The sequence below is a fragment of the Carica papaya genome, chromosome 6, assembly GCF_054855325.1.
Source record: "Carica papaya isolate Zhongbai chromosome 6, ASM5485532v1, whole genome shotgun sequence".
Lineage (NCBI taxonomy): Eukaryota > Viridiplantae > Streptophyta > Magnoliopsida > Brassicales > Caricaceae > Carica > Carica papaya.
This window is the reverse complement of record NC_142314.1, coordinates 9,245,573-9,263,829: the sequence shown is the minus strand read 5'-3', so window position 1 is coordinate 9,263,829 and position 18,257 is coordinate 9,245,573. Positions and strand designations below refer to the sequence as shown.

General features: G+C 33.5%; 1 protein-coding gene and 1 long non-coding RNA gene across 3 annotated transcripts; both read left to right on the top strand.

The window, feature by feature from the left end:
- The first annotated feature begins 5,410 nt into the window (after positions 1-5,410).
- LOC110820350 (uncharacterized) lies at positions 5,411-8,823 on the top strand. Of its 2 annotated transcripts, none has more exons than XR_015821722.1 (2): positions 5,411-5,696; positions 7,133-8,823. It is a non-coding gene; the product is annotated as an uncharacterized LOC110820350 (long non-coding RNA). The 2 variants fall into 2 exon arrangements; XR_002540843.2 differs by having other exon boundaries at positions 5,787-8,823.
- Positions 8,824-14,273: 5,450 nt separating this feature from the next.
- On the top strand, positions 14,274-17,749 carry LOC110820328 (inositol-3-phosphate synthase). Its single transcript, XM_022049780.2, has 10 exons — positions 14,274-14,608; positions 14,744-14,812; positions 15,034-15,169; positions 15,275-15,522; positions 15,646-15,872; positions 15,989-16,104; positions 16,236-16,412; positions 16,552-16,740; positions 16,836-16,898; positions 17,295-17,749. Exons 1-10 carry the CDS (start codon positions 14,421-14,423, stop codon positions 17,412-17,414), a joined length of 1,533 nt encoding a protein of 510 aa, XP_021905472.1. The 5' UTR covers positions 14,274-14,420; the 3' UTR covers positions 17,415-17,749.
- The last annotated feature ends 508 nt before the right edge of the window (positions 17,750-18,257 follow it).

The following is an 18,257-nucleotide window of genomic DNA, read 5'->3' as shown; positions in this document are numbered from 1 at the left end:
CCAAGTAATCTTCATTATATCAGATAGATTATATATCTATGCGTATTGCGGTTCTCATCCATTCATATGACTGATTGATTCTTTTACGATTTTCGCTCAGATAAAAAGAGGTTTAACTGCTCTAACTAGGAATTTGAACTGATACTATATATGTATATATATACCTCGGATAATAATTTAATGTTGATTAATCTCGCCAACGCTGGAACAATTACTAGTAAGAACATATTATATCAGACATCACTTGGTCGATCTAGACAGCCTTGAAACATGATGATGATGAGCGGATTCTTTTCGGCCAGACACCAAAAAGTTGACTTCTCTTCTTACAAATACAAATCGGCCAAAATCTATTTTTGTTCGTTACAAAACTTGCAGATGGTTTATGTACAGTAGTAATCTTTATTGCAAGCTGATGAAAATTTCCCAGATTAATTTCACGTAAAAGAATTAAGTAGAGGAAAAAATTACCAGTTGTATATTTTCCAATGAATATATATATATATATGTATGTATAAATGATGATCATCAAAAGATATCTTCTTTACCCCTAAAAATGGTGTCAAATAATTTGTATAAATTAATCAAACTAAAGACTTGTAGTACTTAATCAGGCCGTTAACATTATTAATAAAAAAGTGCCACACACAGTTTCAGGCTTATATAATATCAACTAATTGAACTTTTTCAAAGCCATTCAATATCAAATAAAAATGAAGAGAGACAGGTATGTATATATATAAGTACTGACATCATTAATTAATTAAAGACAAAATTAGCAAGAGAATTTATGCGATGATCAGAAGTGGAGTTGTACTCGTAATTGGTGATTAGTCATGCATCATGATCTTCTTACTTACTCGATATGTTGGGATGATGATCATCAGACGGCTTGTCTTTCTTCTTCCACTTGTCAATTTCTCTCAACAACAATCCTTTGCTCTCTTCCTCCCCGTGACTGTTCTTGTCGCTGTCACTACCACCACCATGACCAACGACCACAAACTTTCCTTTCTTTTTGATTTTGTACCTTAAGTTCAAGCACATCTTTTTCTGTAACTTGAAATTTTGGTGAATATGCATCAGAAGAAATGAATAGGTTCAAATTGAACTATTTTATAGAATCATTAGTTTTTTAATCCTTTTTTATCTAATTAATTAGTTACTCCTTTGTGTTTTATGGTATATATACACCGTACATTTAGTAATTGAAAAATGAATTAATTCATTGTTTAAATCTTCCTTGATTGAAACGGCGATGAATACAATGAAAATCTTGAATTGCTCCTGGAATAAGTTAAGCTGCTAGCTTGCGAAATACAAGCAATAGAGAGGATCAAATAATAATTTAAAATTTAATTAGTGCTCAAATTCAGGATTTATAGATGCAACTAGGGTTGCCCTGATTAACCCTTAATTCCAACTAGGGTTGTCTCACCTTGAATTCTTTGCCACTTTAATACATATATACATACATATATATATATATATATATATATATATACACACAACATACAATGTTGTTGGGTGATTTTCTTTCTTCTTTTTTCTTTTTTTTTTTGTATTATATATATATACTGGGCTTTAATAGCTATGAAAGTCCATGGAAATGATGGAAGGCCGAATAAATAAATTAATGGGAATTGCCATGCAGAGGCCCTATGACTTTAGGCTCATTTAACTCTCTGGGTTCCTGCATGGCATTAGACTACTTATCACTTAAAAAGTAATGGATGTGTAGGTGCATTTAATACTTCATGAATTCTGGAGTGTTTTCATGAAGAATCACTATATATATATATATATATATATATTTTATTGTATTGATATGATACAGAATTTATGCATATATACAGGAAACAAATTGAGTTGACAGGGAAACAATACATGCATTTACGATTGAAACAGTTAATAATAACACATATTCACAAAATATTAGAATATTTGTATAATATTCATAGAATATTAGAATATTTGTAAAATATTCATAGAATATTTTCCAATAACAATATTCAAATCAGTATTAATTAATCAACTAATGTACATTAGGGGATGCTAATCTTATAAGAGGCAATTTCTAACGACTTATATTTGGGCAGCTTTAGCTACAACTATATTTGTGTTTTGCTTGAAATGATTGTTAGGGATGTTACTCTCATATCAATCAAACTTAAAAGTTTGTGCATCATATACTTATTTCAAACATCAAAATACTTATAGATTTTTAGACCAACTCTACCCAAATAATGATATGATTTCCATTATAATCTAACCATATGTACCAAGCTTATGCTTGTAAACATAACGCAAACAATTTATATTATTTTCAGTGACAAATCGAAATTAAAAAGAAAATAACATACTTTATAAGGGAAAAGAAAAATATGTACGAATAATTATTAATCTATTCAATATTCAAACATGAAATGTTTCTCAAATATTTAAAAATAATAACATAATAAAAATAAGAATATTGTATAAATAAATGAATTAAACATATTCTCTTTAAGTATCATACATTATTTTTCTTTTTCATTCGAATATAAGATTGTCGTTTCAATTCAAGTAGTTGTTTTTCCCAATTCTCTCTAGAAAATTTTGATATTTTCTCCTCCCTATGAATCTTTTGAAACTGATGCATGGAATTAATCAATCCCAACTCAAAATCATACATTCTTCTCGACACAGGATCTGATAATATCTCATAAGCCTCTTGAACCTCAATGAAGCGTTTTGTAAAGTATTCTATGGAAGAATTATGAAGACAGACATCAGGATGGTATTGAAGAACCATGCTCCTATATGCTTTTTTTATCTCCTGAACACTCACATTATTAGATTTCAGAGACAAAACTTGATAAAAGTTTTTACCACTCCTTAATGGCTTCGCCAACTTGCAATAATAATTTGTTGATGATGATTTATATGTTGTCATAATTCCTTGCATAACTCTGATTTTATATGGCGTTTGTATTGGCACTTCGTAATTTGCTCTCATCATACGATTCATTTGCATGGACATCTTCGTTACTGCAGAACTAGAAAGAATGAGAAAAAAATGAAGGGAACGATAATATTAGAGCTTGAAAGATTTATACATATATATATATATATATGTTCTTTAGGTAATTGTATAAATTAAATTTTAAAAAGTCTGATTAAGGTGGTAATTGTAGGTTATATTTAAATATTAAGATACGATGGGTTACAGAATTGAATGTAATTTTGGCACCATTTGGATGTATTTTTTTCATCTTTTGGATTAGAAATTTAGTTTTCTAATTCAACTTGTACATTGTAATTAAGAGATTGTATGTCTGGCTTTGCCGGCCACTCTTTTTTTTTTTTTTTAAATAACCCGTTCTCTCTAATTAGCTCTTAACCATGATGTTCTCTCTAATTTTCCATCGGCTCCTAAGAACTATCATGAATAGACAAATATCCCAATAATTAATTTATAATTAACTATAAAGTCTCTATTATAATATCTATAATTATACAGCTAAACATACATTGTATTATTCCAAATTGTAGAGGAAGTCAAAGTTGGATCAACCTTAAAAACGTGTTTTTAATATTTTAATTAGTAGTTGGCCCGTCATTAAAGGACAAAATTAACTAGGATTATAGAAGTACACTAACAAATTAAATTGCTTGGCCCCTTATTTATGTACGTATCTATTACTTCAACATATGTGGTGGGGGGGTGTGCGCGTTTAAGATAGATGGAGAGATACTGATAATTTCAATTTTATTTTAAAAATATCTGAAGCTGAATTTAGTTTGAGTAGATTTTATTTATTTATAGATCAAAGTATTTAATGTATAGAATTAATTACAATTTATATATACATGTCATATTCAATTAAACTTTATAATATAGTTTATGTCTTGAACTCAATTTTTAGTTATCTATTTATATGATCACCTGCCAATGAATAAATCACAACAATACTAGAGTTTTACGTAATATTAATTTTAAATTAAAGCATCATTTAATTTCATTCAAAATTTTTATTTTTTTTTAGTATAAAAAAAGTTATATTTTTGCCCATGTTATGACTACCATAAGTAAGAGAATCTAATCGATACAATATATTTCTTTTGTTCAAACTACATCATACTTAGGGATGGTGATGGAGCAAGTTCGGAATGAGTTTTACCAAAACCAGATTCACCTCAGGTAAAGAATGTTTTGTCTCGAAATGACCCTAAATCCATAGCATATTTTTTAAAAAAATTATTTTATTTGCATCGAGTAAATTTATAATGAAACTCGTCTCACCTTATCCCAAGTAAATTTAAAAATCTAGCAAGCCATAACGGAAGACTCTCTGGTAAATGGCAAGCCGCAAAGAAGAAGATGTGAAGTTGGACGATTAGAACACTGAATGTGAAGGTGTAATATGTGAAGTTGAAGGAGAAGATGCAGATGATAAGATGAAGGAAGAATATTAAAATGAAGAAGAAAGTAAAAATATGAAGGAGGTAACTCACCTGGTGGACTATGATAGCTAATATGTGTTGTGTTATCGATGGGAGGAAGACTAGAAGCGTGAATTTTATAAACTTTAAATACTTAGAGTACTATCGCACTTGTTACACTTTCAAATGAAGGAAGACTAGAAGGGTGTAGACTTTAGAGATCTGGTATGTATTGTGCTACCAAGGGGAGGAAGACTGAAAACTAAATATCTTGAGACTCTAAACTTTAGAGACTTGGAGTAGCGAGTAAAAAGTAGACTGGAAGTGTAAAGTATTAATATTTTTACTTTTTTTTGTATATTTTTAATATTATATATATTTAATGAATATATAGAGTCGGGGCTAGATTCAAATGAGTTTTTTCATGCCAAACTCGAATCCCTTATCTCGATTGAATAGATTAAAAAAATCCACTACGATCTAACTCAGTTTGTTTTTTTGTCATCTCTAATCATGGCTCACTAAAACTAAGTTCAATTTAAATACTGCAGTATCATTAACACGCTGGTAAGTTAAGCTGTTGACCTTAATCAAGAGTTTACGTTGATCACTAAAGTGTAATACTATTAACCACTACACCATCCCGTTTGTATTTTAATTTTTTAATTTTATATATGTTATATTTTAATTTGTAATTATATATAATTAAATTTGTTTCAAATTCAATATAAATACTCAAAGTTGTTATTCCGTTTTAAATATAATTTTCTTCTTCCAACTTATAAAGTTTCTGATAAAATTTGACAAGTTATAGCAATTTATTCTTCTTTCTTAGAATTTATTTTTTTATAAAAAAAAGTGTTGGGTTAGGGAAGTACGGAACCATGTGGGTTAAAAAATTGACGTAATTAAGATAATAATTAACAGCCGGCTATGTAAATTATGTGAAACCAAACTAACATTGTAATAGCCTGGCGGAGTCAGAGGGAGGGAGGGAAAGAGGTGAGAGAAAGAGAAAAAGAGAGAGAGAGTTAAATAAATGAGTGGTGGGGATTAGAGGGTAGGAATGGATGGGTAGGATTTGATGGGAAGAGTAAATATAAAATGAAGTGGAAAAAAAAAGGGAAAAACAGAAATAGGGGAGAGGAGAGGGAGTCGGGCGACAAGAAGGAAGAAAGGGGAAGAGGAGAAAGCGGAATCGATGATGGTAAGTCGAAGAAACGTATCGGTGGAGAGGATTGTTCTAAGCTAAGAAGAAATGGAAGCTGGAGGTAAGATAAATTTCTATATTCAAATGTTAATATGGTGATGTAGGGATTTCATTTCGGTGTGGCCTACTGACATGGAGGAATTCCGAACAGGAGGAGGAAAGGAGGTGAGAAATGGCTCGGGAGTTGAGTGTATGAGAGGTAGAGGGAAGAGGATCAGCTGAAACGTAGTTAGGACTAGGTATGGTGAAGTTTGGGGGCGGTTTCACTCGCGATGCACCGATAATCAGAGCTGGTGTCGGCGACGGTAGAGTAGGACTTGGTGTTGGCTTAAACATGTATTCATTGCCGAGTAGGTGGTGTGTATGATGTGAGTAGTGTGGCGTGTGTGCGTTGTTGCTGTGCGTGCGTGAGTAGTTCGGAGTAGGCCGGTGTGTGTGTAGGTGTTCTAAAAAAGTCAGTCGGGGTGTGGCCACTGGAAGGCCGGTGTGTGATCAAATGGCAGTATGCTGCCGAAGTGAGTGACCGTGAATGGTCGGTATGCATGTCTACGTGTGTGGCAGTGTATAGTCGGATGGGAGGGCTTGACGTGTGTGTGTGCGAGGCCGGGAAAGGTCGATATGTGCGTGAGTGATAGGCTACTGCCGAAGTGTGTGGTCGAGCGCGGTCGATGTGTGTGTGTGTGTGTGGCAGTGTACAGTCGGTGTGAGGATGGAGGACTTGATGGGTATGTGAGTGTCTGTACATTGCCGTTGTGAGTACCTGTATGGCCAAGAATAGGCCGGCGTGTGTGTGTGGCTAAATGAAGCCGATGGTGGAGTGATGGAAATGGGGTGTATGTGTGGCCAAAAAGGTCGGGGTGCGTGTGTGGCCAGAGGTAGGCTGATGAGTGGGTTGTGTGGCAGAACTAAGAGATAGTGGGTAGTATTTCAAGATAAAGTAAGAATAGAGTCGAGTGAAAGAATGTGAGGGTACGGTAAGAAGATATGAGGATGGGGAGTGGGGAAATCCTAGAGTGGATGTCGAAAAACATTTTCATATTATATTTGAGCATTAAATTTATTTTACTGAGCTAAATTATGTCCATTATATATTTTTGGAGATGTAGTGAGACTGGAAAGCCACATGGGAGATCTCTTCTAGGAGAAACAGGAAATCAGAGAATTAAATGTATAATAGATTGTATAGGACGTTTGTCCATTTGATACTACAATAGTGACTAAGAACATACCATGAGTTCTTTATGTAGATTTTCCTTCTTGTTATTGTGGAATTGAAATTTGAATGATGAATATATTATTCACTAATTTTGATGATTTTAATTACATAAGATGTAGTTGATTTGAAGATTTGTGGTGGTGATGTGTTGGGATATGAGGTGTGGGTCTAGGAGCATTTTGAATGTCACATTTAGTATCAGAGCATATTCATAAGGTAGGAGTATGTAAGACTATAGTGATAGTATAGTTTAGTAACTGACGGGAATTGTTATGATGCAGGTAGACAAGGAGAGGGGAGGAAGAAAGGTAGAGGTCGGCCTCGGAGGGAACCTACTCCAACCCTTCGAGACCCACCAATAGCACCATAGGGAGTACCTTCCTTCCACCAGGTGCCCCTCTCTACTTCGCAAGGACCACCCCCTTGTCCGCTTGTGCGCCCCACTGCCCAACAAAGACCCTAATTCACTCCACCAGCACCACAAGTAGGGCAGGTCACTGGGCATTCAGATGATTTCAATTGGTTATGCAGGGTGGTAAAAAGTTTGGCAATGATGATTAGAGAGAGGGAGTCTCGATCTGAGACCACTTATACTCCACAGCATAACACGGGACATGGTGGAGTAGACACAAGTAATATCAAAAAGTACTGAAAACTCAACCCACTGGCTTTCAGCGGGGACTCTGACCCACTGGTGGCCAAAGACTGGATAAGAGAAACCAAGTTATTTGAGGTGATAGAGGTTACTCCGGAACATAAGGTACAACTAGTTACTTTTATGTTGAAAGGTCCAGCAGAGAGGTGGTGGTGCCTAAAGAGGGGAGCCTTAATTCCCCTGGTGACTTGGGAAGTCTTTCTCGAAGCTTTCAATGCATAGTACTTCCCAAACTTTATCAAACAACAGAAAGAGAATGAGTTTTCAGAACTCTGACAAGAGAAATTATCAGTGGCTGAATATGTTGAGAAATATATAAGTTTGGGACAATTCACTTCGGAGGTCATAATGAGTGAGTGAAAAAAGGCCAGGAGGTTTGAGAAGGGATTAAGACCAGAGCTACATCATCAGGTAGCAGTATTCGCTCTCTCTACCTACCACGCAGTGTTACAAAAGGCACAACTAGTAGAGACTTTACAGAGAGAACAATATGGTAGAGGGTTCCCTAGTTACAAGCGAACACCACTACAATTCAACTAAATAGAGAAGAAACAGAGAACAGTACAAGACATAACCCGTGTGTGTGTGTTTGGTGGTAAGTTACTATGGGGTGTGCATGGCCGGGAAAGGTTGATATGTGCGTGAGTGGCAGGCTACTACCGAAGTGTGGCTTGGCGCGGTCTATGTATGTGTGTGTGGCAGTGTACAATCGACATGATGATGGAGGACTTGATGGGTGTGTGAGTGGCTGTACATTGTCATTGTGAGTACCTGTATGGCCAAGAATAGGCCGGTGTGTGTGCATGGCTGAATGAAGCCGATGGTGGAGTGATGGAAATGGGGTGTGTGTGTGGCCAAAAAGGTCGGGGTGCGTCTGTTGCCAGAGGTAGGCCGATGAGTGGGTTGTGTGGCACAACTAAGAGATAGTGGATAGTGTTTCAAGGTAAAGTAGGAATAGAGTCGAGTGAAAGAATGTGAGGATACAGTGAGAGAGATAGGAGGATGGGGAGTGGGGAAATCCTAGAGTGGATGTCCAAAAAGCATTTCTATATTATATTTGAGCATTGAATTTATTTTACTGAGATAGATTGTGTTCATTATATATTTTTGCGGATGCAGTGAGATTGGAGAGCCACATGGAAGATCCTCTCAAGAAAAACAGGAAATGAGAGAATTAAATGTATAATAAATTGTATATGACACTTTTCCATTTGACACTACAGTAGTGATTGAAAATGTAATACAAATTCTTTTTGTAGATTTTCTTTCTCGTTATTGTGGAATTAAAGTATGGATGACGAATATATTGTTCACTAATTTTGATGATTTTAGTTACATAGGATGTAGATGATTTAAAGATTTATAGTGGCAAAATGTTGGGATATGAGGTGTGGGTCTAGGGACATTCTGAATGTCACAAACATTGTCTCCAATCTTGTTAGAATTTAAATGTGGTGCTTGTAATTAGGGAGAAATTTCATGGTTGCCCCAAAATCTAATTGGAAAAAATTTCGAATGAATTCCAATTGTGGCCTCAAGTCCTTACCCATTTTGGATTCCGTATCATGTTAATTACAAAGTTGTACCCAAACTATCTGAAATATACTGCAACATATTAATAGATAATTCATCATTATGAAGAACCCTATTAATTTTCAACAATAATATTCAATGTAACTTATAAATAATGTATACAGAAACCTATCAATTAAATATTAAGAGTCTTCCTCAAGGAATATATATACATACAAGATTTTGATCATGAGACTTATGATTAATACATATTCCAACCATGTTTCCTCCAAATCACATGCTTCAAATTTATCACATGATTGTCCATCCAAACTGAGTAGACAAAACTTGTTAAGAAAAATATTTTTTTTCCGTACAAAAAAGTTTAACAACCCTCAATTAATCAATTGTGGGGAGAAAAGTAAATATTTTTTTTCTCTAGTACAATGAATGTATATAAATTTTGGGTTAAACAAGATTGAAAGTCTAAGATTTTGTTTAATAAACTTTTTCACTTTCTGCTAAAGTGGGTTTAAACTCAGATTATGTCCAAATAAATAATTACTTCCAATGGGGGGGGGGGGGGGGGGGGGTAAAATTATATATCAATACTACATGTAAACAAGTTGCAGAGATGTTTGGTGATGGCCACAACCATTATTATGTCAATGCGTGGGTTGATGCTTTTTATAGTACATTCTTGTTGCCTTTCTCGTTTGATTCCTATGCTAAAGTGCACCCTTCACGTGACCAAAAAAATGTACGACATCAACATTTTTTTGGTTTTCCATTTACATTTCAATTATTTATTTGTTGAGACAAATCTTCATATTGTTTGAAAGAAATGTAAAATTGACACATACTAAAAAACAAATGTAATTACTTAGTCCTTGAAAATGCCGGGTCCAACTGAAATTGCAGGAGTTTCACCAAATTGGGATGTGTAAATTTCAAATATTAAATAAATAAATTGATAAAAACACCATGCAATAATCTTTCACCTTGATTCAAATACTAGTCTCTAAATTAAACACAAGTCTTATGTAAAAAATATTTACAATCTAAATGTTTTAACTAATCAATAGAGTTATACATGATATTTTAATTTTATAATATTGTTTATAAAAAGTGAAATCTCACTTTTTTTTTTTTTAAAAGAAATTCATTTTATTGGAAGATAAAATATAAAAAAATTTTATTTAATAAAAAATAGATTGTGATATATAACAATTCACAACTTATATATAGGGAACGATAGACTAGTATCGTATATTTATGATTATCTGATCGTTTATTTATCATTGCAATTTAATTCTTTATTATTTTATTTTAATTTTTTATAATTATTAATTAATAATTTTATTCATACCCGTCATAAAATAAATTTAAATTATTTTTCCAACACCTTTATCGTTTATTGTAATAATTGATGAACTTTAACTAACTAAAGAGAATAACGAATTGTTTGTTGATTAGGTAGTAAGTACTTCTATTTTTTTCACTATAATATAATTTCAAGTTTATGAACTAAATTTCATCAATGATTAAAAATAAATAGTAAAGATACATCACCCATATTATTTAATATATATATATATATATGTAGGAATGTATGTATAGAGTAAATCACCATATATATATATATATATATATATATATACTATAGAAGTTGGTGACTTTTGTCTGCTGGTCAATTGTTTTGGTAAGTAGGCCGCTTGATTTGATAGTGGATTTCTTTTTAGGGATAAAACCGAATTAAGAGTCCAACTTCTCTCAGAAGATACCAGACACTGCAGAGAATCAATAATGAACCTTTACAATCTTGCGTATTAAAATTTTCTAATTGCTAATCACATTTTTTACCAGGTGGTTAAAAAATGTATATGTATATATATATATTGAGCTTCATAATATATATATATACACTAGTAGAACCCACAAAATTAAGCTCATAAAGTGCCACTTGAATCAAAGACCGATGTCTGCTACAAGATTTGTAATTAGTTTATTTTTACTGCGGTCGTCTTTGTTTTGGCTCAGTAGATCCCATTAATAAAAAAGAAAGTGACTAATCACCATTCCAGAAAATTGGACCACTTAGGCACATGAATTATATACTTGTATACAATGTGTATATATATGTGGTTGTTGTTTGTAAATAATTAAATTAACAAATCATAATTTTAATGGAATTTTAATTAAATAAAAAATGAAATGTGATCTGCTGGTGAAAATTTAATCATTTGCGACCCAATTTTATCTTCTTTGTTTAAATTTATAGGGAATATTTGTAAGTATAAATTTGTGATTTATGGTATTAATGTATGATACGCCATTTGTACCTCATTTCACCACAAACCCATTCGGTGGTCGTTAATTGTTGTTGTAAAAAAGTGGGTCCCCGTCCTAATACCTTTTTAGGTTTCTTCTTGAATTTTTTTTTTTTTTTTTTTTTAAAAAAAAATTATTATTATTATTATTATTTTGCAAATTCCCATTTCAATATTTGTCGTTTGCCCACCAACACAAATGTTGTGGGGATCTATTCAAGTGAACTGATGGAGGTGGACCAATTCAATTAATGGAGATGGACATCAACAATATGCAAATATATATATATAAATGTTAAATATTTAATTGTAATAGTAATTTTATACTACCTGCATTATTTGATTCTTAACGAAATAATATTAGGAACATCTAAAAATAGGTTTATAATCTTTTTTAACTTATATGTAATAATTTATTCATTCCTTCATTCATTTCTCACCATTAAATAACTAAGATAAAATTGGATCTCAATGTATGTCATAATGGATTTAGGTTTTTTTTTTTTTTTTTTTAATTTTACATAAATTTTCCACACCAAAATTCTTTTAATAATAAAATCTTAACCATTTAAGATTTAAGCTAAATACATCGTAACTATATTATTCACCTTATGATTTTGTAATTTCAATTCATAAGTATTTAACTATTTAAATCACAAACTAAGAGTAAACAATTTTATCTAAATTGGAATTACAAGATGATGAATTAAAAAAATAATAAATTTCTTTTACTTTTACCATAAGTTTTCTAAAAAAGAAAGTAATTTTAAAAAATACATTTATTTAAAAAGTGAACTAGATAATAAATTTTTCTAATCTATGACATATAATTTAAGTGTCTTCTTAAATTTCAAGAACTATTTTCGAATTTTTAATGAGTGAATCACATAACTAAAGTACTAGCTAATGATATCTTGAAGCTTTAGTGTAGGCACTAAATTTTGGAAGAAAGAAATTAGGGAGTATGAGAAGAAGCGATGTTGGAACAATTTTAACAATTAAAACTCTATTCATTAAGGAAAAAAACTAATTTGTAAAATAATTTTTTATTACAAAATATAAGTGAATACGAGAAAATTAGAATTACTAACAGTTTAGAAGTAAATCAAACTAGATTAAAGATTTATTAAGGATGGAAGTTTGAAACAAAGAACGGATCGTTTTAATTTCAGTATCAATCGTATCGGTAATATAACAAATTAAAATATTTTAATTTATTATTTTAAAAATAAAAAAATAAAACTAAAAGTAAAATTGAATTATATCTCTATTTTAAAAAAAAAAATTGTTCAAATTAATCCATTATGGTTTGGATTGGATTGGGAATGAAATTAATCAATTTTTTTGTTGTTAAAGTGTATGTACTGAGAATTGAACTAAATATTATTTAATTCTTATCCAAATTGAAAAAAAATATATATATATATATATATATTTAAAAAAAAAGGTATATATATTTTTCTCCACCTTAACCTTAAACCTAACTTGGTGCAGAGGATTATTACTTTGCTTTTGGGAATTCTTTCTCATGCTTCACGAACTCCCTCCCTCCGTTGTGGAGATGCTCTTCCCCCTTCTTAAAGAGGAAACCACATACTGACATGTACAGGGGAGTGCGGACAAAAAGTCTCATCTCATCTCACCACACTTCTTTTTTGGTTCTCGCTTTTCTTAATCTAATCCAACTTTAACTATGCATATATAATCTTATCTACCTTCATTAATTAGTCATATAAATACTAAAATTTAAACATTAATTTGATTAATTATCTATATTAAAATCTTAATTTTCTTTCAGCATTTCTATCCATTATAAAAGATTTAGGGGGTGAAAAACGTCCCTTTAAGAAGGTGGCTGACCACCATAGTTTTTTTTATTGAACTATTTAATATTTAGTTAATGAAATATTATAGGAATTATTGGAATAATAATTTTGGCATGTTTTTTCGTTTTTACCGACTGTGAGTTTACTGGTAAATAATTTTTTTAATTAATTTTCAATTACGGACTCTCCGAATCGCTAACAAATCAATGCAACGGTCAGTAGTTAACCGTTAAAGTTAATAAGGCTGTATCACATCCGTTTTATTTTAGCGAGCGAAGACCACCCATGTGGGCTGCTGCCCTCTTACTGTAACCTCTTAAACCAACGCGTGAATCACAGCGCTAAAGCTGCATCCGAGCAACAATCTTAACACACCTGCAATCATTCACTCTCTCCCCGTTCAAAGTTCACGTGTCCTTCCAGTAGCTTCTTCCGTTAATCTTTTTAAATTTCTTTCATAAACATTTTTTGAATAAATATTTTTGGTAATTTAAGAAATTAGTTCTAGCCATGGACCCACCCCCCACATCCCTATACAATAACCCGCCTCATTTTGATGTCGCGACGTGTAAAGCGCAATAACACGTGTCAGTCTACGAGACTTTCTCTCTCCCACGTGTGGCTCCCGTTGCATGTGGTTCAGCGGGGCACCGTGTCGGAAATGAACTCTGTGCGCTGCAATTTTTCCCAGAGGAAGGATTAACTTCTGGCACTCTCCCATCCCGTACGTGGCATTGAATTTTGACGAAAATGCCCCTATCTACTTCTTAATCAAATTCTTAATTACGAGATTAATATAGGGTTATCCTCTAATTTTTGCTGTTTAAGAAAACTTAGGCTCTATTACCGGCTAATTTTGCCAATAAAATATTAAAAACGATATATACATTGCCATCCTTTTTTCAGTGCTCTCTCTCCCTTATAATTGTGCATCGTTTTTGCATGGCCACGCTTCACTGGAGGCCAAACGCCAAATGATCGTAGCCTTCAAGGAGCCACAACCATTCACGCCCTGCCACGTGTGTGTCATCACAGCACATTTCTCTATATATGCACTCCATCGGTGCCGATCTATAGAGCACGAGGGTTGAGACTTTGCCAGAGAAGAGAGAGCTAGAGAAGCCGAGAAAACCCATTTCTCTTCCTTTGTCTTCTGAAGCTGTTGTTTGCTTAATTTCTTGTCCCCATTCGCTCTTTTCTTCTTGATCCCTGCCGATTTTCTGTCATTTTCTCGTATAAAGCAACAATGTTCATCGAGAGCTTTAAGGTTGAGAGTCCTAATGTTAATTACTCAGAGAATGAGATTCACTCTGTGTACGATTACGAGACCACTGAGCTTGTTCATGAGAACAGGAATGGCACTTATCAGTGGATTGTCAAGCCAAAGACTGTCAAATACGAATTCAAGACCGATACCCGTGTCCCTAAACTAGGGTTTGCACCGAATGCCATTTCCTTTTTGTTCCTTTCACGAAAAACAACAATTGTTCTCCATTAATTCGATTGAATACCCGTGTTGGTCGAATTCACAATTTTGATTTTTAATTAATTTTTCTGTTAATTTGGTAGGGTTATGCTTGTTGGCTGGGGAGGGAACAACGGCTCAACCCTCACTGCTGGTGTCATTGCCAACCGAGAGTGAGTTTATTCTTTTTTCGCTAATTTTTTTTTTTTTTTTTTTTTTTTTTTTCGTTTTTGAAATTGGATTTTTGTTGTCAATATTTTTCCCCTTTCTCTCTGCCTTTTGTTGAAGTGCCTCGTTAATAATTTTATATAGGCATCTGCTAGCATCTATGTATATATTATTGTATTGAGTTTTAAGATTATGGGGGTCTGAGTGAATCATTGAATTTTCTCAGAGGGATCTCTTGGGCTACTAAGGACAAGGTGCAACAAGCCAATTATTTTGGGTCCCTCACCCAAGCATCATCAATCCGAGTTGGATCCTTCAATGGGGAGGAGATTTATGCGCCATTCAAGAGTCTTCTCCCTATGGTAATTCAATTTAATGCTATTAATTGTTGTAGTTAACATTTTCCTCTTTAGATTAAGTAATGAAGCTTAATTAAAGATAGTTAAACTGTTGGTTAAATCATACAGGTCAACCCAGATTACATTGTGTTTGGTGGATGGGACATAAGTGACATGAACTTGGCAGATTCCATGGCCAGGGCCAAGGTCTTGGACATTGATTTGCAGAAGCAACTGAGGCCCTACATGGAAGAGATGGTCCCACTCCCAGGTATCTATGATCCTGATTTCATAGCTGCCAATCAAGGGTCACGTGCCAACAACGTGATCAAGGGGACAAAGAAAGAGCAAGTTCAACAGATTATCAAGGATATAAGGTAAAAAAGGAACAAAGAGATTTATTCTTGGTGGAATTTGAAATTAAAGGGTTTATTGTATTTTGCTCTTTCATAAGAAATGAATTTAATGTGATGTATGTTGTTGCTTACACCATCAATTAGGGAATTTAAGGAGAAGAACAAGGTGGACAAGATTGTTGTTTTGTGGACTGCTAACACAGAGAGGTATAGCAATGTGATTGGCGGGCTAAATGACACCATGGAAAACCTCATGGCTTCTCTGGACAAAAATGAAGCGGAGATCTCTCCTTCCACTTTGTATGCTATAGCTTGCGTCCTTGAAAATGTTCCGTTTATTAATGGAAGCCCACAGAACACCTTTGTTCCAGGTACTTAAGCTAATAATATGACTTACTTACGGCATTTTAACTGTCAAATGCTATGCATTTAAACTGTTAGATCTCTCCATGACATATACCTTCTTTGTTAACCTGTTACTTGCCAGGGCTAATTGAGTTGGCTATTAAGAGGAACAGTTTGATTGGTGGGGATGATTTCAAGAGTGGTCAGACAAAGATGAAGTCTGTGTTGGTGGATTTCCTTGTTGGGGCTGGTATCAAGGTACATATTTGAACCATTGAATATGTAGTGGAGAAGAATGAACCTTTGATAAAGATGTTGTCATTATGTGTTGCAATCTTTTTCAATCATGATGATGTTATACTGATGATGACCATGACGATGATGCACAGCCAACATCGATCGTGAGCTACAACCATCTCGGGAACAATGATGGCATGAATCTCTCTGCTCCTCAAACCTTCCGCTCCAAGGAGATCTCCAAAAGCAACGTTGTTGATGACATGGTCGCCAGCAATGGCATCCTCTATGAACCTGGTGAACATCCTGACCACGTAGTGGTCATTAAGGTAATTGAACTTGTCGTTGTCAAATGAGCTTTATTTCTGTTTGTTTTGAAAGCTTTATCAGAAATCTTATGAGAAACTACTGTACATATTTGTTGATCTGACATTTCGGTGTGTTGGCTATTCAATTTGTGTGATGTAGTATGTACCATATGTGGGGGATAGCAAGAGGGCCATGGATGAGTACACGTCTGAGATTTTCATGGGTGGCAAGAACACTATTGTGCTGCACAACACTTGCGAGGACTCCCTTTTGGCGGCTCCAATCATCCTAGATTTAGTCCTTCTTGCCGAGCTGAGTACTAGGATCCAGCTCAAAGCTGAAGATGAGGTATGAGTTATTTTCCACCACTCCCTCATCCCCCCGGATTGCTTAAGATAACTATGATTTGAGGACTGCTGACTAATCTGGAGAACATTTTACAGGGCAAGTTCCATTCTTTCCACCCTGTGGCTACCATTCTCAGCTATCTCACTAAGGCTCCTCTTGTAAGTTCAAAAAGATAAATCTTATGGTCATGTGTTAAGAATTTAGTGGAAACAATAGATTGAGTCCTTGTTTGCTGTTTATGAACATTGACTTGGTTATATTATTCTTGACGGCATTAGAGATTCTGCCCTTTTTGGTTAAAAGCTCATATTTATTCATTTCATTACATGCGCGCCTTATGTAGCCTTCCTGTTTCTGTGGGGGGGGTATACGTGCAAATGTAGTGGAAGTAATGGATTGAGTTCTTTTCTATGAACTTAGGCTTTTAGAAGAACTGGTTAAGCCTCTATTTGATCTGTGAGTAAATGTGAGTTCCACAAGAGAAGTGGAGGTGAATGGGAAATGATGTGGTGAAAATGTGAATGATGAGAAATTTGTTGATGTGATGAAAACAGGTTCCACCAGGGACACCAGTGGTGAATGCGCTATCAAAGCAGCGTGCCATGCTTGAGAACATATTGAGGGCCTGCGTTGGGTTGGCTCCTGAGAACAACATGATCTTGGAATACAAGTGAACCCAGAGAAGGTAAGCGGAAGAAGCGACTAGTACCTCCTCTCTTTCATTTTTCCTCTTTCCCAAAAAAGAAATTTGAAGAATGGATGTTGAGAAATTTTACAGATTGTGGTGTCTGTGAAATTGTTTACCCCCAAAAAAAAAAAAAAAAAAAAAAAAAAGAAAGAAAAAAGAAATTGTCGCTAGGAAGCATTCTGTGGTTTTCTTTTTGGAGGTAAGTAATGTGTAAGCAGTTAGCTGTAAAAAAGCTGGCCTTGGAGCAAAGCACAACACCCTCTTTTGTATTTGGAAATACATGATGTTTATATAATGGGATGTTTATCTTTTGTAATTAAATTCTGTCGGTAAAATTAAATTAATCTTGTCATTCTCTGCAATAGAATAATATATTTTTCTTAAACAAACATAACAATAAATATTAAAGACATTGAATTTGCATAATGTTTTTGTGAAAGATTACAGGATTAGTGAAGTAGGAAAATGTATTTAATGTCATATGACATTTAAATATATATATATATTAATTTAAATTAGTTTTGTAAATTTTAAAAATAAATAAATAAATCAACCAACAATAATTTGGTGAAAGAATTTTGAAAACCTTTCTGCAATTTGAACGTTTTTTTTTTTTTTTTAAAAAAAAAAATCATATAATTTAAAAATTTGACACCAAAAAGTCATTTCCTTTTACTTATATATATATTTTTGAAGTGTTTGTTTTTGTAAAGTGGGTGAACGAATGTAATTTTTGGGTGTAACATTAAATGTCAACAGGAAATGACATGATTTGCTTCCGCTAAATGCAGAGTTTTCAGTTTTAGTTCATCAAATTTAGTTAATTAAT

Excerpts from the sequence above, each read along its gene's own strand:
- LOC110820328 (XM_022049780.2), top strand. The coding sequence starts at position 14,421 with ATGTTCATCGAGAGCTTTAAGGTTGAGAGTCCTAATGTTAATTACTCA. Across the intron at positions 14,813-15,033 it reads GGTGTCATTGCCAACCGAGA|AGGGATCTCTTGGGCTACTA; the intron begins GTGAGTTTATTC and ends GAATTTTCTCAG. Across the intron at positions 16,105-16,235 it reads TTGTTGGGGCTGGTATCAAG|CCAACATCGATCGTGAGCTA; the intron begins GTACATATTTGA and ends GATGATGCACAG.